The sequence below is a fragment of the Pseudoliparis swirei genome, chromosome 2 (assembly GCF_029220125.1).
Source record: "Pseudoliparis swirei isolate HS2019 ecotype Mariana Trench chromosome 2, NWPU_hadal_v1, whole genome shotgun sequence".
Classification (NCBI taxonomy): domain Eukaryota; kingdom Metazoa; phylum Chordata; class Actinopteri; order Perciformes; family Liparidae; genus Pseudoliparis; species Pseudoliparis swirei.
The window spans coordinates 10,260,513-10,286,424 of NC_079389.1; the positions used below are offsets into that span (position 1 = coordinate 10,260,513).

General features: G+C 41.7%; 2 protein-coding genes across 13 annotated transcripts in view; both read right to left on the reverse strand.

Annotated features, from left to right (window-relative positions):
- The window catches only part of myo3b (myosin IIIB), a 59,596-nt gene extending 57,378 nt beyond the window's left edge, over nucleotides 1–2,218 (reverse strand). For 11 of the 12 annotated variants that reach the window (XR_008833233.1, XR_008833230.1, XR_008833232.1 and 8 more), the window contains exons 1-2: nucleotides 2,074–2,218; nucleotides 1,685–1,845 (exon numbers count right to left, since the gene is read on the reverse strand). The gene's annotated coding sequence lies outside the window, so the exon portion shown is untranslated. The remainder of the gene's footprint in view (nucleotides 1–1,684; nucleotides 1,846–2,073) is intronic. The other variant, XM_056426746.1, reaches the window with a different exon arrangement.
- Nucleotides 2,219–3,004: 786 nt separating this feature from the next.
- Nucleotides 3,005–25,912, reverse strand: part of ubr3 (ubiquitin protein ligase E3 component n-recognin 3) — a 40,019-nt gene continuing 17,111 nt past the window's right edge. The window contains exons 25-39 of the mRNA XM_056423560.1: nucleotides 24,977–25,126; nucleotides 24,493–24,626; nucleotides 23,796–23,906; nucleotides 23,215–23,415; nucleotides 22,406–22,542; nucleotides 19,078–19,163; nucleotides 16,102–16,207; nucleotides 14,407–14,507; nucleotides 13,274–13,398; nucleotides 7,339–7,446; nucleotides 6,967–7,092; nucleotides 6,523–6,702; nucleotides 5,598–5,807; nucleotides 5,290–5,429; nucleotides 3,005–4,965 (exon numbers count right to left, since the gene is read on the reverse strand). Coding sequence (XP_056279535.1) covers nucleotides 4,848–4,965; nucleotides 5,290–5,429; nucleotides 5,598–5,807; nucleotides 6,523–6,702; nucleotides 6,967–7,092; nucleotides 7,339–7,446; nucleotides 13,274–13,398; nucleotides 14,407–14,507; nucleotides 16,102–16,207; nucleotides 19,078–19,163; nucleotides 22,406–22,542; nucleotides 23,215–23,415; nucleotides 23,796–23,906; nucleotides 24,493–24,626; nucleotides 24,977–25,126 — 2,033 coding nt within the window. The 3' untranslated portion in view covers nucleotides 3,005–4,847. The remainder of the gene's footprint in view (nucleotides 4,966–5,289; nucleotides 5,430–5,597; nucleotides 5,808–6,522; nucleotides 6,703–6,966; nucleotides 7,093–7,338; nucleotides 7,447–13,273; nucleotides 13,399–14,406; nucleotides 14,508–16,101; nucleotides 16,208–19,077; nucleotides 19,164–22,405; nucleotides 22,543–23,214; nucleotides 23,416–23,795; nucleotides 23,907–24,492; nucleotides 24,627–24,976; nucleotides 25,127–25,912) is intronic.

Here is a 25,912-nt window from a genome sequence, read left to right on the forward strand (position 1 = left end):
AAAACAGTGAAATATAATTAAAACAATCATCAGAATACGACTGGAATGGGCGTTTGGTTATGTGTTGCTTTGTAAGGATAGTAAATGAAGATGCTTCTTGTGAATAAGAATATGCAACCCAACATCTGCATAATTCCAAGTTTCAGTGATTGTTGAGGTGTTAATAGCTTTAGATGAAGTAAACAGCTGCAGCACAGTCTTTGTCACCAGAAAGTAAAAGGGAGTAATCTAATTTTCTGCTTTCATCAAACTTGCACAATCCTACCCTCTCTGGTAAAGCCTTGCGGGAACTTCCCTTGGTAAACCCTTTGGTAAGTCTTTGGAGAGGAAAAAAGAAACTCTGGACTCTAATCCCTTTTAAGGGGATATGAGGAGGCTTTGCAGTAAACCTCCACGAGCCACGAGCCAGGCTGAAAGCACGGTGCCCTTGTTCTCACCCTGGACGACCGAAGCCTCACACGACCAGAAACAAAGAACTTTTTTTGCGTGTGGTTTAAGTCCCACTAAACTCAGCAATCCACCTGCATAATTAGTAATCTCAAAAAGACAACTTTGAAGACACAAACCATCAATCTAATTACCAATAAGCCAATATCGTCATTAAAGTAAACAATCTAAAAAGCTGAACCAGTCAGAAATGAATCTCCTCACACGTACCACAGCTGTTGTAGCAGCGACTGTGACATGATGCGCTGCAATACTGTACGCGGAAATACTTTAAATACAGCAACACAATTCTATTATTTCTAGAAATGTATTTTATCACTATAACTCCATGTGTCAGTATTTTAAGATTGCTTTGGCTGTTTGTCTTCTGTAAACATTACATTTGATGCTCAGTCCTCAGAATATACAGCCACCTCAAGTCTTATTAGGAAGTGTACCGATGCAGCAGAAACAAGTTCGTCAAAAGTGTTTGTTAGTCATGTAAATTGTAATAATAATAATCATTTATTTTATATAGCGCTTCTCAAGGCACCTGAAGTCGCTTTACAGAGTCCAGAAATTGTGCATTAACATTCTTTTTTCCAGATTTACATCATCACTGTATAGCTTTATGGATTTTAGATGTTTAAACCTACAAGTGATTGAAATATGTAAAGTTCGATGTCTTGAAAGAGAAGTTACTATACAGGGAAATACAATAACAATCATAATGTTTCCCTTAAAAAATTGAAGGCTTTTTGTAAAGTTTGACTGTTGATTTTATTATCTATTTTTAGACCACTGCAGCATGCTTAATTTTAAATAGCACCCCAAACAAATATTTTTCAACTTCATTTGAGATCCTGACTGAGGAATGCAGTCATTTTCTAATTGCTACTGTCGTGACAGATTGACTATTACATTTGATATTATTTCATAAGGAACATTTAGTGCTAAACTTACACTATTTGTGTTGTTAAACGTATTATATAATGTATTATCATATTTCATACAGATGTGTTCATCTTGTTTGGCTGAGATTTTGTGGTTAATATTACTTTAGAAGAATGACATTTTTTAATTGGAATTATTTGGAGAGGATTTTAACAGTTGGATTTGCTAAAGAAAGCAGTGAATCCGTTGAACACCGCAGTGAAGCCTCCAGGTGAAGTAGCGCCGTCACTTCAGTCATTCATCCAGTTGACAGCGGAGACCTGCGCACGTTCTGCAGGCCTCCTGATGAGGAAGCGACTCCTACCTCGAGTACGCAGCCTCCGTATTTTCATCTCTAACATCTGCAAGACGGGGGAACGTGTTTCAGACATCAGCTGATTGACTGTCTTTCGAAGTGGAGGCCGGCTTGACCGCAGTGCTGATGGCTGCTCAGTCTTGTATCCATCTGTGTCCACCGGGGCCGTCCTAACGTGACACAACCCAGACCGTTACTTCTCACCAACGCGCCTCTACGCGCAGCTCACCGGCCACAGCAACATGTCCGAACGGATTTCCCTGTTTACCCAGCGAGGTTTTTTAAAAATTATTAAGTCTAGACATCCGAGCATGTTGTTCTGCAGACCGGAAGCTCTCAGCGGACCAACGTCAACTTCGACAGTCTATTCATGCCGTCTGGGCCGGAAGTGCACCTACCTGGACAGGTGCGCGAGGGACGGTCCCGCAGCGCGAGCGCGAGCACCAGCATGTCACTGCATGAATGTTGCCGCACACTCTCGGGGGTTCACCACGGATACAACTCCTCGAAACCAGATTTGTTTTCTTCTTTTCGTTTAGCCTAATTGGTAGAAAAGAGGCTTTGTGCGGCCGATGGGCGTTAACCAGAGGGCCTCCATTGTTTATGAAACTTCGACCCAATTACCCTCAACGTGCTCAGTCACGTGGCAATGAAAGGTCCTTCTGGTGCTCTGAAACAGGCAGTTGGATAAACACTTCATTCAGATATGCCCAATACACTAGACTGGTAGTAATTGTATAATACATTTCCTAAAAAATAAAAATAAATCCTACAAAGCCAAATTCATTAACAATTATTTCAGAAGTCTGCACTAATGCATCTGCTCCGGAGCATTTTGAAAATATCTAGCAGCTTTTGAAACTAGCTGTATTCTTGTATAAAGTCACATTGTACATTCATAATGGTCACAAGATTCATCTGTGGAGGTTATGATCGTATGAGCTCCAGTGAACTGAGACCCCTGCTGGACAGTGGAGGGCTGGATGCCACCACATTTCCTCACTACGCTTCACATCAGTGGATTGAGACCAGAGAATGGTCGTTGCACAAGTTAATGTCTGCGTTATGCAGTAAAGGTGATAACAGTGTCATGAAGTCCCTTTTTTTTAAAATCCGTCTAGTCTCATGTCAGATTTCCCAGAAATTACTTCAATACACACGTTAAAAAATATTATTAATAGTCATGTGTACAGAATGATAGTATTATTTTATTTGACATTGAGGGATTACTTTGACGTAACCGATACCACTGCTCTCACCCGGCGTACAGAAACAATAGAGAAGGTCAGTAGTCGCATAGTAATCAACAGGAAAAAAAAGCGCCACAAATCAGTGTGTTTATATTTTATTCACATATGTTACATTTTGCATTAAATGGCCAAGTCATACTTTCTGGTCAAACTCAGAAAGTTTGAGTCAGCACCTACAGTAATGTACTGTATTCTCTCTTCATTCATACAGGAGAACACACAAGAGCTTCCAGTTACAATTTACACCCATTACTTATTGGCTATTTGGTTGCGGTCATTTACAAAGTGGGAACTGCAAAATAAAGAAGAGAGGAGAAACTTGGTAAACAGAAAAGCAGAATGCATGCATTCAAGAGGAAGGGGTTTTCAAGCGTAAACTTGTTCCTTAAAGATCCCTCGGTGCAGCACAATGTGGCCCAGCATTTCAAAATCAGACGTCATCGATATTAGTGTGCTGTTCCTCACTCGAAGAAATTATGTTGCAGGCACAGCTGGATACATGTCCTCTCTTCCAGGAAAAAAAAGATGATAATCAAAATATTAGGGAGCTAACTTAACGAATGGTGGCTTAAAGGGTGTCATGCACAATGTACTCAAATCTGATAATCTTGTTATGTTGGAATGAAACTATAAATCACTAGATGATGCAGGAGTTAGGGATGAGCACAACAAACGCTCTGTACTGCAGTTAGGGCTCAATCAAAAGCATTAAAGGGAGAAACTTATCGTGTCATCAGACCGGCAGAGTTTTGACATTTCCTCTCAAAAGTAACTTGAATGTCACTGAATTTCACAGAGTTTTGTATCTTGAGAACACTTTGACAGAAGCAATTAAACATGTCTGCTGTCATGGTGTTTAGTTTTGCCAGCGCAGCAAGACACTACATCAGTGCAATGACTTCTCCTTAAAAATGCAAGCTACTTAAATGGATTTGACTTCTGGTTTTTGTGGAGCGACGACAATGAATCGATCATTCATTGACAGGTTGTAGCTTTAGCCGTGTTAGAGTTGTCATTTGAGTTTCTTATCAGAACCAACCAGAAACAAGAAGAGCGTTGCGATTGGGCAGGACACCGAGATCTGGAGTGAGCGCAATGAGGCGAGCGCATACCTCCTTAGACATTGAAGTGAGTTTGAGTCAACGTTCCAAGCCCCTCCAATAAACTCAAAGCTCAGACTTAGAAAAGAGAAGACAAAAAAATCAGAAAAGTTAAAATGACTTACTTGAACAATGAGCAGCAGCATCTATTTAAATATCTAAAATGGATTTTAAACAGCAAACACAAAAGAAATTCCTGAGGATGGATTGCAACTAGACACCTAAAAAGAGCCTTTGCCTGTTTGCACAAAAAAAAACCTCTCGTGTGTTGATGGGTGGACTTGTCCTGCCTCCCCTCACATGTCAGCAGATAATGAGTGCACATTGCAATAACATCGCTACACTCATCAGGAGCCTGAAACTCATGCCAGCACTGCAGAGCACTTTGATAAATAAAAAGGGATATGCATTAACATCATTGTAAATGGTGCAAAAAGTAATCAAACTTTGCAGGGACATTCAGCACTTCGTTTTCTTTTTTTAAACCCGAATGAATACAAAGGGCTTCAAAACCCTGTTCCACACCAATTCAATTTCTGGGCAAAGTTGTGCATTTTTACTTTGACCAAATTTAGTTTTTTCCTGTTGAAAACCACACAATAAATCACTTAAACACACACACACACACACATGTTAATCTTTAGGCATGATTGTACACCAAACTTCACATAAACCAAGGCTGTGGCAGCAATACCCTCACTGGGATGTTCGTGTTTATCACGTTAAGAGTTCCCAAATATTTTGATCGAGGCAGACGCATAAAAAGAAAAGAAAATACCTCCTCAGTAACGTGTTGCTGTTTTTAATGGACTTTGGAAGATATTAGAGTCCATTATAGTGAGGGCCCCAGCGCTTATTGATGTGATCAAAGGTGTGTGAGCCCCACTGTTGCTCCAACACTCGATACCTCTCTGCACACAAGAAGAGAGGCTTGCCACGGCTGCAGAAAAGACAGAGGGGAAAATAAGTGTGAGAACTGAGTCATGAAATAAATATGCCCCAATTTCATACTAGATCCAAATTCCAAGAAGATTTTAAGAAAACTGTATTTTTACTTGAAAACTTAAAAGTATTCAAGAGAAAAAGTCTGTATGCAAGACATCATGATGGTGTTATAATAACTCATGTTATTTGTAGCGTGCCGTTTCTATACACTATTGTCCCACAATGCAAAGCAGAAAACACTACAGAATTATGAAACTATATAAAGTGAGCTGCATAATAATGTGTGGCATTTTGTGACCAAGTGTGTGATGAGCCGTACCGTAAATCGCGGTCCTCCTCTCCGTGGGCATCAAGGTAAACAGAACCCCACAGGCAGAAACGATGGCCACGGATGATGATGATGACCGAGGCATTAATCAGGAGGAAGATGCCTGTAGCTGCGCCACAATGCTGGGAGTGCTGTCAAAGAAAAGAAAAGGCAATGTAGTCATCAGCTCAAACTGCTATGGAAATTAATCTTGCAATGAGGCATAAAATGATTAATTTAGTTAAACCTATAAATTAAGTTGACAATCACATGCAATAGAAAGAAGAAAGAAGGTAACAATATGGCCTCGAGGAACTTACCAGAACACATTCACAGATGCCCTGCTGTTTGCAGCACACGCCTTTGAGGCAGACAAAGGCGCCACAAACGAGGCAGAGAGCGGGGTCTTTCGGCACCTTGTTGCAGGCGGTGCAGGCCTTCCTGTGATAGTACTGGAAGATGATATTGTAGTTGTCGGGTAGCTGGAGAAGACGGGGGGCTGTCCACTGAGGTTCCTGGACAAGCAAGGTCTTCAGAGGAGAAGAAATACAGAAGAAGAAAAAAAACACTGAAATCAGGCCATAAATATATTGTGCACTGCAGTCAATAAATGTTATCTTCAAACTCTTCCCAGCTCTTCCAGACTCTCAATAAAGATACTGGCTTCTCACAAGAGATACATTTTCTAAAAAAAAGAGAGAAATTTGACCAGCTGTCAGCCTGCACTGAATACAATGAACTCACCAAGTCTAAACCAATGTCCTTCGGCTAGAACATGTAGTAATAAATAACATCCTTTGTTGAGTATTGGCAACCTAAATTGACATGCAAGACACCCTATATTTTTACAAAATGATGAACACCATCAAGAATACTGAAATACTGGCGGGCGAGGGCATAAGACACATGGCTAGTTATGCCAGTCAGTCATTCTCCTCAGAGACCCGTCACAGCTGTGGACCTTGTCAACCAAGGTTCAAACTCATCTCAAAGTGTCGATAGCACTTGAGGTGCATGAGTCGTTTACAGGACATCACGTTCCACATACATGGTTTGAATATTGAATTGTACTAAGAATATTCACACTTTCTTTGACAACATGCTGATATGTTCTGAATACAAATCTAAGCTGCACAATAAAGACAGTATTAGCAGGGATTGTGAAATATATAATATATATATATTAAAACAAATTATATAATATTAATTTTCTCCACCTCTAATCTGAAATGCACACACACATACCAATGACTGCTCCGGCTGCATCCGAGTGAGGCCTGTGACCTCAGCGCACCACTGAGTCACCAAGCCAAAGGCGCTGGCCGCCCACCTCAGACAAGAGCCACTTGCCACGATGTTGGCGGGCTGAGGGGCCGAGGGTAAGAGCCCCAAACACACAGCCAGGGACGTGAACTCCTCCTCCTCCTGAGAACAACCGAACGGACGAAAACAACTGGCGATGTCAGTCTTTGTTTTCACGAACACCTTTGATTCACGAGTCAAGTCAAAAGGATTCAAACGCGAGTCAACCGATGAGCCGGTTGTCGTGCTTCATGCTGGCTTCATGTCGAAACCGGGAGACATTTAACAACGGAGACAAGATGAGAAACAATATTGATCATTCTTGCTGCAAAGATACGATGGTAGGGTAGCTTCAGCAGGTTGCATGAGGTGTATTGCATAACATACCAGGCAGCCAGTCAGGTTGTCGCCGTAGAGGTGATGCTGCAGGAGGCATGAGAGACGCAGGAAGGGCAGGCAGAACTGCTGGAGGCTGAACTCAATAGACTGTGGAGACCACACACTGGAGCTCAGCTGGGGAGGGAAATAACAGGAGCACTTGATCAATAACCAGCCAACAGCTTGCTGATAACACTGTGATGGATATCTCCCCTGGAGATTAGTGGAGACATTAGACCCCTGTTTTTCATGGTAATGGCCACTTCATTGTTCACAAGAAAATAAAAAAGAGCGGCGCAAAGACACGACTGAGGGGAGAGGGAGCACCACCTTGAAGGCAGGAACAATCTAAAGCACGCAACAGTCCTTTTAGTGCCTCACCAGTGATGTTTCTTCAGTGTTCACCTTGTAGACACTCTTGTCCTTAGAGAGCTCACAGATAACATGACTGAGCAGCGCTTCAAAAGATGTCTCAGCGTTTGCAACATCCTGTGGCAGAAAAGCAAAACATCGACAATTTGAAATCAAACATTTTACAAGATTTGCATTTTAATCGATCAAATTCACATTTTAACTGAATTAAGGGGGAGAATATTAAACCACAATATTTCATCACCATCTATGACAATTATTTTAAATAAAACTCCATATTGGTGCAGTCCCTCCAAACACTTGATCTATGAATAAAAAAAGCCTTTCATCTTAAGGAGGCGGTTGGTAAACCCCGGTACACCTGCAAAATGAGGTATTAAAGTGAACTCAGACTTCTGAAGCCATGACAAATATCAGCAGTCTAAATGAGCCCTTTTTCTTGAAAGGCATGCATCTCTTATTTATTGAGGCACTTAGTTACCCCTTTGAATGATTTCACACATGGACACCTGCCGGTTCCTGCAGACAACATTGATCATAGCCCACAGGGGATCCCAAATGAAGGAGACAACCACGGTCAAAAACACATAGAAGGAATACAAATGGTCACGGCCTTATCAACCTATTGTCAGAATATAAGAATGTCACATGTCACAATATATATTGGAAATCAGAATGCTTCACTTGTGCATCTTCCTCCCTGGTATAAAATGTGCACAGTAAAATATAATGACTCGTGCAGAATAAGCTAATTATTTCGTGACAATATTATATCTGATAAGTGGTTGAGTCATGACTAAATGCTTGCTCTGATAAAAAAATCAACGGGTTTGGCTTGTATTTTATATAAAGGAAAAGTTGCATGCATTTATCCAGCCGGTGGTGGTAGAATATAAAACGGCGGTCTGATCTCGGCTGCTGTACTTTGTCATAGATTTATAGGCAAGGAGTTTAAAATCCATGGAGTTCCTCCCTCTAGGCGCTGATCTTTGTTCAGACTGCATCTTCTTGAACAAATTGAATTTAATTACAATGGCGTTCAACCAAATATGGATGCCATCCTCATTGTGGATTTGAAATCCACTTCAATGGCAGCTTGTGAATGCTTGGACTGTTGTTGATGACAATGTCGGCGGAAGATACAAATCCAACCCTCCATCATGGATGGAAACACCCTAAAGAGGAGGGTTTCAGCCATTTGTCTTTTGACATTCAAGCCAGCTACTCACGAATACAGATTTAATAGACTGAAGACAGATAGCCAATTAATGCAAAACTCTCCAGCAATCACACCTTATGAGATAATGAAGATCGACTGTTTAACTGTTTAACATGTAAATGAAACTGAAAGGGGCTCAATTTATCTCAATACTAAGTCATACGCAATGATTTACTGTCATAGACTAGTTCTGGGAACAATCAGAGGACACAACTGGTTCAACAAGCGGGGGATACAAGTAGACTTTCAACACCCTTTAATCATGTTGCCCAGCAGGATTAAAACTGCAGAGAGCAGAAAATAGTTCTCCTGCCACACGATTGAAGCAGCTCTAAAAAAAGTTTTATTCTGCTGGGCTGAGGCTTTATCTTTACAGTATGACCTTCTGATTCTAAAAATGTTTTAGTTAAGCTTAACAAACCGATTAGAGATATACAGAGATGAACTACCACAAGGAATAATTACAAGCCCAATAAAAGAGAATGAAAATTAAGTAATGGTCAGCATATAGCATCACTATCAGCAAGGTCTAAATCACAGGCAACTTTTCCTGGTCTTCATCATTTAGGAAGAAGAAAGAAAAGGAAACAGGCATACTGTATGCGTGGCACTGAAAATAAGGGGAATACATTTTGATTAGGAATCAGGCTCATGTGACCTCACGTTTACCTTCTTGAGTGCTCCAGAGGTGCTCCAGGCCTGCCTTTCTTCTGGGCTGAACTTGGTTGAGACTGCAACCACAGCTTGTGTGAACTGCAGGTTGTACAGCATCTTCACCACACAGGTGAAGTGCTCTACACGGGCAGAAAAGGTGACACTGATGATACAAACCAAGCCACGTGGAAATATAAACAGAAGTGGAGAAGCACAATTTGCACAGATGAATTAAGACTGAATTAATGTATTATACATTAACGCATAACATTACTCTAATATGTGAAAGATCTTCCAGAATTAAAAAAAGCAGGCTAGCAGCTATTTATAGGGCCGTATTTCTCAGTTCTGCATAAAGAGCCTCACTGAACAGCAGATAAGTGCAGGATAATTAGCATAGTGCTTCAGGGGGAATATGTAGGCTGAAGGATATTTAAGTTTGGTTTAAACGGATACAGAATGCCATTCGTTTTCTTCTCCAGAAAAGGGCTAGCGACAGCTCCACAGTGCTGTTTACCAAAACTGTTAGAGCAGACTTGAAAAGGTCGAAGAAAAAAAGGAGGCCATCCCTTTTTTGCAATTAAGTGCAAAAGACCCCTCAGGGACTGATCATGCTTCAACCTCTTTATTTATTAAAAAAGACCCAAAAAAAGAGCCTGTAACAATGATATGCTACGTGCTGTGAAACACCACCTTGAGAACAACCCTTAAATTAATTATAATTCATGACTTTAACTAAAATACTAACGGCTTCAACCCAAAGCTGCAATTTCCAATAAAGTCACTTTTAACAATTAATCCAAATCCAAATCTTCCTTGCCGTTGGTCAACCTATTTCTGTAATCAAAGAAATGATCTTCCTGCAGACACTTCTCTCGTTAAGTGTGCCAGGTCTTTGGGTGGCCTTCTGCCTTTTCCAACATAGAGGAGATGAAGGAGGTGCAGCCCTCCCATCAGCAGGGTCGTGTCTCTGATCCTCACGCCAAATAACGGCAACAGGAGCAGATAAGAGACGTGAAATGCTTCTTTTCTGCACTCAGCACTGATGACTACAGATAATGGGGCTGCCCTTGTGGAGCAGCCACTCACTACTCTCTTGCAGCCTCGTGATGCAGACATAGAAACGGTACCTTTTCGCAGTGGCTGTGGCATTGTTAGCACAAAGATAATCAGCAGGGATGGGACATCTCGAAACAGCATGGGTACCTCAGGTCTGTCCTCATCAAAGCCACTGCAAAACATACAAAAGAAAATTCGATGAGTCAAAAAGCTATTGTGATGGCAGAAAGAAAACAAGAAATACATGAATTTATTCATGAACTAAAACCAATATGGCCGTGAAAAAATACAAGCACGCTCTTCAATTACACAGCCATTATAAATATGATTACCGTATTTTCTGCACTATAGGGCGCACTTAAAAGCCTTTAATTTTCTCAAAAAACGACAGTGCGCCTTATAATCGGGCCCGATATATGGATTAATTCTGGTTTTGCTTACTGACCTCTAAGCGATTTTGTGTGGTACAAGGCGCTCACGGCGCTAAGTCAAAATGTTTTAGAACGACTTTGGTAAACTACAAAGCCGCACCGCTTGCAGCATTACGGCTACCGTAGCCAGGAGCGTCATGAGTAATACATACTGTGCTTCACCATAATATTACAGTGTGTATAAGGATCCCAAAATGGCACCTGTCAAAAGACACGCTTACGATGCGGACTTCAAACTCAAGGCTAACAGTCACGCAGTAGAACATGGGAATAGAGCAGCTGCGAGAGAATTCAACATCAATGAATCAATGGTACAGAAGTGGAGGAAGCAAGAAGATGACCTCGCCAAGTAAAGAAGACCACACAGAGTTTCCGGGAACAATGCGAGTTGGCCACAGTTAGAGGACAAAATTGAACAGTGGGTTATTGAACAGAGAGCAGCAGGTAGAAGCGTCTCTACAGTCTCTATTCGACTGAAGGCAACAGCGTTAGCACGGGACATGAATATCAATGACTTTCGAGGCGGTCCTTCTTGGTGCTTTCGTTTTATGAAAAGACGTAATCTCTCTATCCGCACACGAACTACCGTCTCGCAGCAACTGCCAAAAGATTACAAAGAAAAGTTGGTCATTTTCCGCGCATACTGCAAAAACAAGATCACTGAAAAGAAGATCCAGCCAGAGCACATCACCAACATGGACGAGGTTCCCCTCACCTTTGATATCCCCGTGAACCGCACTGTGGAGAAAACAGGGACCAGAACGGTGTCTATACGCACCACAGGGAACGAGAAGTCATCCTTCACTGTAGTTCTCAGTTGCCAGGCTGATGGCCAGAAACTTCCACCCATGGTCATTTTCAAGAGAAAGACTTTGCCAAAAGAAACGTTTCCAGCCGGCGTCATCATCAAAGCTAACCCAAAGGGCTGGATGGACGAGGAAAAGATGATTGAGTGGCTGAGAGAAATTTACGTCAGGAGACCGGATGGCTTTTTTCACAAATCTCTGTCCCTATTGATCTGCGACTCCATGCGCGCCCATCTCACCGATGCTGTCAAAAACCAAGTGAAGCAAACTAATTCGGAGCTTGCCATCATTCCAGGTGGATTAACTAAAGAACTCCAGCCGCTAGATATTGGTGTCAACAGGGCGCTCAAAGTTAATCTGCGAGCTGCGTGGGAGCAGTGGATGACAGAAGGCGAACACACATTCACCAAGACAGGGAGACAGCGCCGGGCGACTTACGCCACTATATGCGAATGGATCGTGGATGCCTGGGCTAAGGTATCAGTCTCAACTGTGGTCCGAGCCACAAAGGCCGGAATCATCACTGAACTGCCAGCTAACAGCAACGACACTGACTCGGATAATGAGGGGAATTCCGCATGTTGATGCCGTAATCGCCCAACTGTTCAACTCGGACACTGAAGATGAAGAATTTGAAGGATTTGTGGACGAGGAATAAACTGAAAAGTGAGTGTATTGTGTTGTATTTTACGTGTTACAACTGAATAAGGTTGGTAGTTATTGTGAATACGCTCATTAACGTTTGAATAATGTTGAGAATTATTGTGAACGCGTTTAATAAAGTTTGATCGACTGACTTATCTGACTGTTTTTTTTCCGCTTAATGCGCCTTATAGTCCGGTGCGCTTTAATATATGAAAAAAGATCGAAAATAGACCATTCATTGACAGTGCGCCTTATAATCCAGTGCGCCCTATAGTGCGGAAAATACGGTAATATTGACTGTGCTACTTTTTACGTGAGCCCCTTTCAGACAACTAATCACGTCAGTGTGATGATAATTTAACATGTTAGTCTCCTCCGTCTCCCTCTCAAACATCATGTGAGCATTGTCTCTTTCTGAATGTCCTATTGTGTGAATAAAGCCCTCTAAAACAGTCATGACAGAATCCTAAAAAGCCCTCACTTGAAATGCTCGATTAGGGCTCTGATGTATTGCGTGTCTGGAAAGGACTTTTCACCTTATGAGATAATGAAGATCGACTGTTTAACTGTTTAACATGTAAATGAAACTGAAAGGGGCTCAATTTATCTCAATACTAAGTCATACGCAATGATTTACTGTCATAGACTAGTTCTGGGAACAATCAGAGGACACAACTGGTTCAACAAGCGGGGGATACAAGTAGACTTTCAACACCCTTTAATCATGTTGCCCAGCAGGATTAAAACTGCAGAGCAGAAAATAGTTCTCCTGCCACACGATTGAAGCAGTTCTAAAAAAAGTTGTATTCTGCTGGGCTGAGGCTTTATCTTTACAGTATGACCTTCTGATTCTAAAAATGTTTTAGTTAAGCTTAACAAACCGATTAGAGATATACAGAGATGAACTACCACAAGGAATAATTACAAGCCCAATAAAAGAGAATGAAAATTAAGTAATGGTCAGCATATAGCATCACTATCAGCAAGGTCTAAATCACAGGCAACTTTTTCCTGGTCTTCATCATTTAGGAAGAAGAAAGAAAAGGAAACAGGCATACTGTATGCGTGGCACTGAAAATAAGGGGAATACATTTTGATTAGGAATCAGGCTCATGTGACCTCACGTTTACCTTCTTGAGTGCTCCAGAGGTGCTCCAGGCCTGCCTTTCTTCTGGGCTGAACTTGGTTGAGACTGCAACCACAGCTTGTGTGAACTGCAGGTTGTACAGCATCTTCACCACACAGGTGAAGTGCTCTACACGGGCAGAAAAGGTGACACTGATGATACAAACCAAGCCACGTGGAAATATAAACAGAAGTGGAGAAGCACAATTTGCACAGATGAATTAAGACTGAATTAATGTATTATACATTAACGCATAACATTACTCTAATATGTGAAAGATCTTCCAGAATTAAAAAAAGCAGGCTAGCAGCTATTTATAGGGTCAGATTTCAGTTCTGCATAAAGAGCCTCACTGAACAGCAGATAAGTGCAGGATAATTAGCATAGTGCTTCAGGGGGGATATGTAGGCTGAAGGATATTTAAGTTTGGTTTAAACGGATACAGAATGCCATTCGTTTTCTTCTCCAGCAAAGGGCTAGCGACAGCTCCACAGTGCTGTTTATCAAAACTGTTAGAGCAGACTTAAAAAGGTCGAAGAAAAAAAGGAGGCCATCCCTTTTTTGCAATTAAGTGCAAAAGACCCCTCAGGGACTGATCATGCTTCAACCTCTTTATGCTTCAACCTCTTTATTTATTAAAAAAGACCCCAAAAAAGAGCCTGTAACAATGATATGCTACGTGCTGTGAAACACCACCTTGAGAACAACCCTTAAATTAATTATAATTCATGACTTTAACTAAAATACTAATGGCTTCAACCCAAAGCTGCAATTTCCAATAAAGTCACTTTTAACAATTAGTCCAAATCCAAATCTTCCTTGCCGTTGGTCAACCTATTTCTGTAATCAAAAGAAATGATCTTCCTGCAGACACTTCTCTCGTTAAGTGTGCCAGGTCTTTGGGTGGCCTTCTGCCTTTTCCAACATAGAGGAGATGAAGGAGGTGCAGCCCTCCCATCAGCAGGGTCGTGTCTCTCTGATCCTCACGGCCAAATAACGGCAACAGGAGCAGATAAGAGACGTGAAATGCTTCTTTTCTGCACTCAGCACTGATGACTACAGATAATGGGGCTGCCCTTGTGGAGCAGCCACTCACTACTCTCTTGCAGCCTCGTGATGCAGACATAGAAACGGTACCTTTTCGCAGTGGCTGTGGCATTGTTAGCACAAAGATAATCAGCAGGGATGGGACATCTCGAAACAGCATGGGTACCTCAGGTCTGTCCTCATCAAAGCCACTGCAAAACATACAAAAGAAAATTTGATGAGTCAAAAAGCTATTGTGATGGCAGAAAGAAAACAAGAAATACATGAATTTATCCATGAACTAAAACCAATATGGCCGTGAAAAAATACAAGCACGCTCTTCAATTACACAGCCATTATAAATATGATTAATATTGACTGTGCTACTTTTTACGTGAGCCCCTTTCAGACAACTAATCACGTCAGTGTGATGATAATTTAACATGTTAGTCTCCTCCGTCTCCCTCTCAAACATCATGTGAGCATTGTCTCTTTCTGAATGTCCTATTGTGTGAATAAAGCCCTCAAAAACAGTCATGACAGAATCCTAAAAAGCCCTCACTTGAAATGCTCGATTAGGGCTCTGATGTATTGCGTGTCTGGAAAGGACTTTTGAAAAAAAGGTATGCCAGCAAAGGTCTTGGATCGTTTTAAATTTGCTTAACAAATACATGGCATCAAAAGACCCGTTCCGGGAATTCCCCAAACCGCTTCCTTAAAGTAGCCCTGGTTACATTTTCACATTGTGTGCCATCTCCATTTAAATCTAGTCTTCTTCTTCTGTTGACAATTTAGTGAGGTTCCAATCTCCACTCTACTCTTGAAAAGGCCTCGGGGGCTTTGAGAGGAACTGCACTAAAAGAATAATACCTTCCATTACCAAAGCACTCACCAGTTAATTCGACTGTGCATTGGTGGAACGCCTTGGAGGACAGAGTGCTCAAACCTGCTAAGACCACTGTATACAAACACTATGAAACCTTGATGCATACCTCTTCGGTTAATCCAACATAAATAAGGCAAAAGCAATGTTTGGATCTATGTAGAAACATTTCTCTTTGTCCTATTTAACTAGGCTGTATCAGGTTGACTGCCTATGGGTGTCAATGAAAGTGCTCCCTGAAACCCTATCAAAGTATTTTTAAACACCAAACGGCTCCTGTGAGCATACTGTATGGCGGAGAGTCCTTTCATAGCAACAGGTGTAGCAGCCATCTTACTACCCTAACAGGGAGGGAAGGTTGTACAAGCTCATCTTGTATCGTGAAGTCAATTCAGACAACCAAACGCATCTGTGCATGAAACAACATGTACCGACACACAGGAGCGATTCAAGACAGAATAAGGGAGTGTGCGAGGTAGAAACTATTTCTTTTGCGTTTTGTTAAATACGGGTTTCTGTTGACGCCAGGTGGACAGCTGGGAGCTGAGACGCCGTGACGGCGTGGTGTTGTTGAGGTGCAGTTGTTCTCGGTGCAGTTGTTCTCAGTACAGTGAATTTGTCGGGGTCGTTTTGCTCTCTGTGGAGTGCCCGGTAATTTGCCAGATGCAGCAATTATTGGTATCTATGGAAACCACAAATGGTCCCTTTGCTGTTTTTAGCTCCTCTTTGTGTGGCGGAAAAGCTGTTGGGGGGCAGGACAAAATGGTGGCGTTTAGAGAGGGGGACAAAGTGGCCCTTTGATTGCATGTTTATGTGAGGAAGCAAAAGTGTGAGGGGAAATTAGAGACTGGGGGGGGGGGGGGGGGGTGACAGATTTATAGATGTACTGTTCGCAGAGGTACTTTAGAGAGAAAGTCACTCACTCTGCCTCTCTGATTGGTGTAACCTGAGTCAGCTTAGTCCAGGGGTTGTAGGCTGAATCAATGCTGTACAGCCGCATGTGCATGGCCAGCACATGGAACAGCTGATCTGAAAGAAAGGAGGAAAAACGAAAAACACATCATTGTCATGCTCCTGACAAAGTCTGACAGGACCAAACCCAGCAAATGTCTCTTTGTCCTCGTGTCCATCGTCACGCACCAGCAGCAAACAAGTGTTGATCAAATGATGAGAGCAGTTGACTAGAACAGAGTGCAGGCTGATGGTTTGGCTCAGATAAAACCAGGTCAGGCCGGATGAATACATGGTAGTGCTCGATAGCCTTGAGCAAATCTTTGGTCAGGTCACACCTGTTTATTGTGAAGCTAACACACACACACACACACACACACACACACGGCCATTTCACAGCCTCAATTTTCTTGTCGAGAGCGAACCCGTTACAAGTAACAAAATATACGACATTACAGCAAACCACAACATGGGTAAAGGGCAGGTCATTTTAGATGTTAAGTAATCAAATCAATCCAAAGTGAAGACATGTCACTTTTTTTTTTTTAAAGGGTGTTATTATCAACTCAATCCATGTATTCAGAAATTAAAACAGCATAAGGGCAAGAGATAAACATCACATATGAACCGTGCTTGAAACAAGCACCACTAAACTAACTCGTCAACCTTCTCGATAGCCAAACATCTTTTTCAATAAGCAACACTAATCCTATTTGATTTTTTTGTACAGGGAATTATGATGCTGTAATGCAGCAAAGTGCTCACAATAATCTGCTCTGCAATTTGACTTTTGTGAACTGGCAATACTTGGAGCAACACTGCCCTCCACAGGTGAAGAACGACACAACATAAAGGAAGCACAGTGGCAGCTCTTTGTTGCGTCCCATTTGTCCTCTATATACGGCTTGTTTCCTCTCTTCCCTCACTACCACAGGGTTTACCTGGATGAAGGAAGGGAGATCTAGGAAACGAGAGTTCAATAAAATGCATCTCATAAAATTGCAATATGTATCCAAGCTTATGGTCCAGTATGTGATCACAGTTGTAGCCAAGCCAATTTAAATTGAAAAGGCCTGTTTCATAAAAAGTCAAATATACCCCTTTCCCACATTATTAGCATGCATACGCGTGTTTTCACAGAAGAAGCGGCTATATAGGTTCCCATTGCCAGTATAGATGAGAATGGCCTTCTGTTTTCTTTCCCTAGTGCGTCACGTTCAACGTCACAAACGGAGCAGAAAACCGGGTTAGTAAGCAGTTAAAATGTTGTGGGAGCTGTGTGGTGGCTTTAACAGAATAACTTCTCACATCTAAATCTGCTAACTACGGGGTTATTTTAACCAATCCTAGAGTTGGTTATTATATAAATTTAATTGTAATAATTGTCCAGATCCATTAAATGTCATTTAGCAGACGCTTTTATCCAAAGCGACTTACAATAAGATCCCTGTTGACTTTATTATACATTCACTTCAACATGCATCATGTAGAATTGTGCATCCACCAGGGTTTCGTGTTGTTATTACTGTGATCAGAGCTGGAGCAGATAAATACATGTGACTGAGACAAGTGACTACTGCAGAGTCATTTGTCCCTGGAATGAATGCCGATTGCAACCTTTCCCACGAAAGAGAACAGCCACTAGGAAAGTGGACGTAGGAATAGAGGAGCATTCGCAGATAGACCCGAGTTGTAACCTTTTATAAAATGTTTTCACATGCCACAACAAGTCTGCTCTTAAAAAGTTGCTGTCAAGCAAATGATGTCATATCAACCACACAAAACATAATATTACAAATACAGCCGTCAGCACTCAGCAAGTACTGCAAGTCTACACAACAGAGCAACATGTTCAACAGGCCCTTTGACTCGAGACACAGTAGCAGCCACATAGTCCCCAAGATTCAATAATTCAAATGTTTGCAGTGAAGTAAACTAAGGACATGCTATTTGGAGGCTAATTCTTTAGAGAGGATTTAGCCCATTTCAAGGGAATTGCAGGCGGCTTGCCCCGTGGTCCATCGTATCCTCATCACTGGAACTGAAGCAGTGCCTCCTGGGAAACAGGCTTAGGAACCCCACGAGCTCTCGGTAAGCACACGTCTGCCGTTTTCCTTCAAATCCATTTCCCTAAGAAGAACGAACACTAATCTAGTCCAACTGAGTAAATGTGTCCGTCAGCATGGCTACGTGGTTAATGTAGCTCAAAAATGGCTCTTTTCAGCCACTCGAGGACGACAGGCCATTTCAGTGCAGCAGCCTCAACCTTCAGTGAATAATTTTAAAAACAGAAAATGGGGTGTAGTTTGTAGAACAGACGTATTTATGACTCCTTCATATACACTTTCTATTGCATTATCCCAGACTGCAGCCAAACATTTATGGTCGCGGTTGATGTTCGGCTTTGAGGAACTAAGAGCACAGCTTTCATCCCCTCGACACATGACCACGTCAGCTTCGACTCAATCAACTAAAACAGCACTTGACCCATGCGTCCGCTCCAGTGACCCTGGCTGCTCCCAGCAGCTCACCTGGGACAGCTTCTATCCTGGACTGCTGTTGCTAATCGACTTTTTCTTTGTTTCTTTTTCTTTTAATGGTTCAACTGTTACACGGAAGAAAGGATTTGATCTCAAGTCAGAAACGTTATTAAAAGGAGGCTCATGGGAAATGAGGCAGCCATCCGCAATAACCCATCACTATAATCGCCATCATAACCATCTGACATAGCACAGCATTAATCTACCATTATAATCAAACGGCAGCTAAAACACTGCAGGTCACTGAAAACTATCAGAAAAGTAAACTGTCAAAGCATGAATTAAAAAAGGGACCAAGAAAAGTTAAACACATCAGACTTAACTCTTTGCATATGAGCAAAAATAATAAGACTCAGAGGAGATAATGTATTGTGCGATATCGAAGATAAAGAGGTTAGGAGTACTCACTGAGACACGAGCGTTTGGCGGATGCACTGGCCCCTCCAGAGCATAAATGTCCACCCCGGTGCACAAGTTCCAGTTCCAGGTTGGTCCTGAGGAGAAAGAGCCATGGCTTTTGTTAGGGAGCATATGACAGCAGTTCAACAAGTGCATATATGTAAAACACACACAAACCAAGCCCACTGTAACTGTCACGCATAACGCTAAAAAGATATACTATAGCTTAAAGTGATCATTTGCAGAGCACCAACCCTCTCTAGCAGTCAAAAAGATTTGTACATGTTTGCAAGAAAAGTCTATTTATGTAATATATTTCCCAATTAGTAAAGGTGTGGTCCAAACACCACCCCCATCCCGGGGCAGTTTAGAACCCAGGTTTACCCCAGACATAAATCAGACGCGCAAGAGAACGAAGATTCAAATGTGTTGGCCACTCGAGATTACTCTGATTACATGAACTGGTTTCTTTGAATTAATATTTCAACTTGCCATCACCTATTATTTTCACTTGACGTTAGTTATACTACATTTCATAGATATAGATGTTTATTTATTTGCAAGCGTGAGAGTGGACAAAGGTATTGGTATAAACGACGGTGTCAGCATATTCAGCATTTGGTTACGTAGCCTGCCTTTTTTTACCAGTTCGATTAGGAAGATGAAAGACGCTGCCTAGTCAAGCCATTCGCTGCGGCCGTTTTGAAGCAGCATTTCCGTATCAAGTAAATGACAGCTTTCCAAGACTGATTTTACACAAGCTGAACTATTAGCATAAAAGCTGTTTCAACCACAGTTCATGCATAATCCCCAATGTGCATTTCCCATGCATATCCAAACACATTTCCCTCCTGAATCTTAATTCCCCCAATACCAAAACACTGAAAAAATAAACTAAAAGCTCTAACAAAGTACATAGATGGTGGAAACAGATAGCCATTATTAAAATAAGACTGATCTGGGCCCGTTTTCATCTCGCCACTGGCCATTTCTTTCTATAGGCCAGGGAGGCGGGGGCAAATCCTTGGGTTTCCTGGGAGAAAAAGCAATTTCACATAGATAATGCAGCCACGGTGAAGCTCCATCTGGCTTCTGCTGATAAGAGTGCCCCTGTGACAAAGGAATTTTCCACTCCTCAGGCAATTTGCGCTGTTCATTGAACTTCAGAGAGCCAACAGGCACCCAGACACACTTAGGGGATCTTTCTGTTCAGGGTGGAGGGCTGAGGGAACCACAGCGCTGGGTGGGAAAAAGGTCGAGATGGTTGTACTCCAGGAAGGGCAGAGTTTCTGGAATGGTAGTGGTGAGAAGTAAGAGACTCCAAAGTGAACTGAATGCCAGCCGATTATCTGACCTGTGACTAGCTTGTTGAGAAGATACATATACCTGAGAAAGGACTGTAATTGGGTTTTTTAAAGATTATGTCTCAGGCCTTTTCCGTGGGGGAAGGGTGAAATGCCATAATGAAAATGGGACATCGCAGTTGCGTCATACAGTATGCGTCTTAGACCAATAGCTCAGCCCCAAGATGCTCTCCAAAAATGTGCTATAAAAGAGCCGTGTGAAGGCCCACTTAGGAGACCAGTCCTAAAATTCATTCAGGGGAGGTGAAATAAATCCATACTCAGTCGGACCTAATAAGTGAAGATAGGGAATAAGAGTCAATACTATTTTACTGCAGCCTATAACGACAGAGCTAAGGCGACTTTAGAAGGGTGTTGTTCTTGTTCAACACTTCCAGGACCAATGCAGCAGCATAACAACAAGTATGAAGAAAAGACTTCACCTTCACCGACCACTGAACCAGTTTGAATCACAATCAATAGATTTAGTGCAAGTGCTATGCAACAACTGCAGTATTGAATTTCAGTTCAATTTCAAGGCCCATTTCTGGATTCAAATGCAAAGTAAGACCGACACCGAGAGGACACGACCGTCTTTGTGCTTGGACCATCATCGTTATTCAAGCTGAGGAACTGACATTAAGAGAGAAGCCAAAGAGAAGGCACACATTGGGCTCGCTGGTCTCAACCGTCAGTTATGTGCAAGCATCCGTGTAAAACTGGGAGGTGGTGCAGAAAGAGGACCGCAGACAGAGGTCAGTAGACACAAAGCAAACCCAATATGACCAAGTAACAGTGCATGGAATTAATGGAACTGGATTTGAGGTATTTTGTCAGATAGGATAGGCAACGTGTTTTCTCTGCTTTTCACACTCAACACTGGGAACCCTCTGGCTTGTGTTCCCTCACCTCTGCTGTACACACTATACACCAATGATGGTGCCTCTCATTCTGAATCAGACATATAATTAACAAGGACCAACGGAGGCTTCACTTTCTGCACCAGCTTCGAAAGTTTTGGCTCGACTGGGGAGGCAACGCTGCCCTTCTACAGCGCGGCGGTGGAGAGTCACAGTGGTGGACGCCAACACAACCGTCCTTTAGAGGGGACAGTTGGAAATAGTTGTACGTTTAGCAATTACAATCATTGGCTGTGACCTCTCTATGCCATACATAAAGACACAAGACGCAAAAGGTGATCGCTGACTCCTCCCCCTGCTTGTCTTCTCTTCAAGCTTCTCCCCAAAGCACTTCAGGGTTGTATCATGTCATCATACTATGCATGTTTGAATGTATAACAGGTTTCTCTCTCTTTTATAGTTTGTCTGTTTTTAAGAGATGCACTGAGGCAAATTCCTATCTACTGGCAATAAAGCAGTGAATTGAATTGAAGTCATTGATTACTGGGAACAGACGTTAAGAAAAGCACAAATGTACACATGCAAAACAACCTCTGAGGTAGTATTTTGTCAGTGTCCGAGAAAAGGAAGGGAATAAAGTAAAGGAGTCTACCGATTATGAAACTAGGTGTTCATATTTGTAATAAAAAGGGAAATATTCAGCCCATCCACACTGGACTGTGAGGCTGGCTGGAAGGACACCAAATCACCTCGATGCACTTGCATGTACACACATTCTATACATACACATGCTTCGGCTGTTCAACCAAAATAAAAGACGACATTTATAACCCCACTTGAGTGATTACATCCCCACCATCACCTCCAAGAAGTTGAGAATTACATTTAGTGTACAAATGTACATAAACCTTGTTAACAAGGGTACTAAGACATACAGTATATTTACATACGTGTTATATTGTTTCATACCTTTTTTAAATTGTATTATTATATATTGACTTTTTCACTGTGTTCATTGTTATGCACCAACATGCAAAGATGTATGTATGTATGTGCAAATCTACTTGGCAATAAAACGGTCCGATTCTTCCATTAAAGTAGTCCCATCTAAAGTCAGTGAAAGTCCGTCCTCACCTGGCCACAGAGTACATGAAGAGGAAATCATTGTCAGGGGAGCCAGGGTTCTTGCCATAGTCCATGTATTTATTCTGGGTGGTATTCTTGACGTCTTTAATCACCAGCTCCATTTCTTTACTCAAGTTGGATTCTGTCTAAAAAAACAGAAAAATTAAAGAGATTATTTCTTGAATACATTGAAACATTTGTACATACTGGCACAAGGAAAGGCACTGTAAAAAACAGAGACGGACTTTGTCCACAACATTCTTGTGATGTCAAACAGTATTATCAAACATATCCATCAGCAGAGGACGAGTGATAATGTATCTTTCCTTCCTTTCCTTACTTTTTGTTGTTATTTATCCCCTCAATAAGCAGTTAAGGGTATCCCAGTTTGGGATATTCGATACAGTGAGCTTGTCGCATCAAGATTTCCCAAATATCTGACTTACAAAAACACTGCACACCGTATAATACAGCAGCGAACAATCATAGGAATTGTCCGTTTGTAACTTTCCCTTAAACAGAAAAATAATGACATCCACCTCAAAGATTGTGGGTTGTTACAAAATTGTGGCGCTGGTAGTTATTGACACGCCAGCAATGTAAGGCGCTTAAAGAATTCTCCGAAAGAAGAAAAGTCTCTTGGACAGAACAGCCCCGTTTCCATCTGCATCTAAAGTCACACACGACAATTGGGAGTAGACGGATTGTTTCTAATAATCACCATCAAAGTCCATGTTGCCAACAATTACACGAGTTGAAAGTATCGTAAAAATTCAGGATACTTTTAGTAAAACTCCTCGCATTATTGTAACACTTACTTGGAAAAGGCCAAGTTTCTCCTGAAGTTCTTCCACCTCCTTGACGAGCACAAGCGTCTTCTTGTTTGTGGGCGTGTGCCAGGAGCCAGCCTCTGTGCCCCGCCCGGGGCGGCAGGGGAGAACACTATTGGCAAACTGTCGACACAGTGGGCACGTAAACTCGCCTTTGTCAACAGAGAAACCCTGGAGGACCTGGTCATTCTGGAAAGACACATTCAAGTTTTAGTTTAAACTGGTACAATCACATTAAAGTGGCACGGGATGTTTTATAAAAGAAAAACGCCAGACTGAACTTTTTCTTGAAATGTGACCCCAAATCTTTAGTCCATAAAGCATATACACAAGGAACAAACTCAACTTGTGGAACTGAAAATGTGTCTAACCAACAGTAAATAAGTGCATAGGTATTACATTAAACAATAAACAGACTAGTAAGAAACGTCTCATATTTAAGGAGCTCTCATCATTTTGGTATATTCACTGACTCATGACACCTAGAATAACTCAATTGTTATATTTTCTGTCAAATACCTAGTGTAACGAGATGACTAATCACTTCATACGGTCTAGTTATCTCTTACCCTCAGAGACTCCATGTAGGACTTGTGGCAGTCGATATGCAAGGTGTGTCCACAGGTCTGAACGTAGACGCCCCCATCCCAACCGATTGACACCGACTGCAGACAAGAACTCTGCAGAAAAATCATATCTATTAGTGCACGCAAATATGTCTTTGAACACTCAACATTTTGTATATATTGTGGTGACACAATAATTAACTAAATACAATGAACACCCTATTGATGCGGTATTTTCAATTAAGCATCTTTTAACGGCCTATTTGACTTATTTTATAGATCATATCCAATTCACCTTGTGTAATCATTTTTGCTTTGAACTTGTATTGCAAGCTAATCAATAGAAAATGTTGGCATGAGAAACAAATGAAAGCAGCTCGGTCAACGCAATTTTTAATCTAACTTTTTAGTGACGACAATGATAATTTCTTCTGGAAATTCTGCATTCTGGTATATGCAAATATATTCTAGTTTGTATTCTATAACAAGGACCATATAACATCCTACAGCCTTTAAAGAGACGTCAGCAGCTGCTCAAATTGCAGTATAAACTTAATGTAAAAAATCCAACGAGACAGGATGAAAGGCTGTTCTTAGAGCTGCTGAAGTGTTTATTTACCACAAATCTATATATTTAAAATCTCGCTTTGAGCCTTTTCCTCTCCTGTATAAAGCTGACAATAATTTCTGAGACGCCTACATCTTTGAAGAACCGTTGCAGGAGCGTGAGCCTGACATCGTGAGCCACTCCACACGTGTCCACAGCATAGATGTGCTCTTCATCACTAGTTGGTAGCTTCTTAGCCTCTTTGCTTTGGCAGCGGTGGCCGAGCACTGAAAGCCAATCACAGATGTCAGTTATGAATTATGATGCGGTCATGGTTAATCTGTCCAACACATTCACTATTTATGTAAAAAAAGGTCAAGGATTGGGGTTGTTATTACACAAATGATATTTAGATTTTAAAATAATCAGAAATAAAGTGAACAACGACCATCACAATTCTCCAAATCAAAAAGGTGCCGTCAATGGGAGTTTTGGTTTAAAAGGCAAGATTACAAACACAGATTTAGAATGGTTGTGTGTGGTTGTTTAAGTTGTACTCCTTGTAAAAGAATGTGTCCTATGTAGGTTAATTTCACCATTTGAGAATAGAAGGGGAGGATGCTGGGACATGCTGTACCTGAGGATGCTTGGAGGAGAACGACGAGGCCAATGGGTCTATCGTCAGTGGACGGGCCGCTCTGGCCACAGATCACGCAGTCATAAAGAACCTCAGACTCCATCACTTCAGACGCTCCCAGGTCCATGGCTGCCTCAGTGTCAGGCGATTCTAGCAAAAACATAAGTACAAATCTTAAGTTCTCAAAAGCTTCCCCTCAAAAATGTTCAACGGTACAACATAAAAACGGGATTCACTGCAACAGCTGATGTCAATAATTACTAAATCATAAAAAAGTGAATTTTGAGAGAATAGTGAGAATGTATTCAGCGATCTGTAAGCATCCAACTGTGTGAACAACTAAAAGGTTATGTTGTCTGAAAGGCCACATACCAGGCCAATATACCACATTCAGTTACACAACACTGCTTTCTAATGTACACTGAAAATAACCAATTGTAAGAAAACAGACTTAGAGTTCAGACTTAGATATTTTTGGTGTAATTGTAGTTTCTTTACTACAGGCAGTCATGGGAAGAAGAATTACGTTATATATATGAATACTGGGAACAGACGTAAATTCACTGTGCATGATTGGCACAGCACTAGAAATTATTCACTCATGTGAAACTACTTTTAAATGTTAAGAACCGTGCTCAATTTGAGCAGGAAATATTGGGGACAAATGTCAAGCTGTGTAGGTTAATGATTTATTGCTTTTTGGAAGAATATGTTCTCAAGAGAGGTCACTGTGTTCCTGGGGAAATGAAAGAAGCATTAGATGTCAACAACACCACAGCTTTAGCCCCAGGCCAACCCAGTAACTGGAGTCCCCCCCCCCCCCCCCACACACACACACGCACAAAAGGAAAGGCAACAAGGACACACTAACTGTTCGTGTGCTGCTGCTGTTGCTCCCTACAGAATACATGTGTGAACCCTTTTTTTAAAGTATTG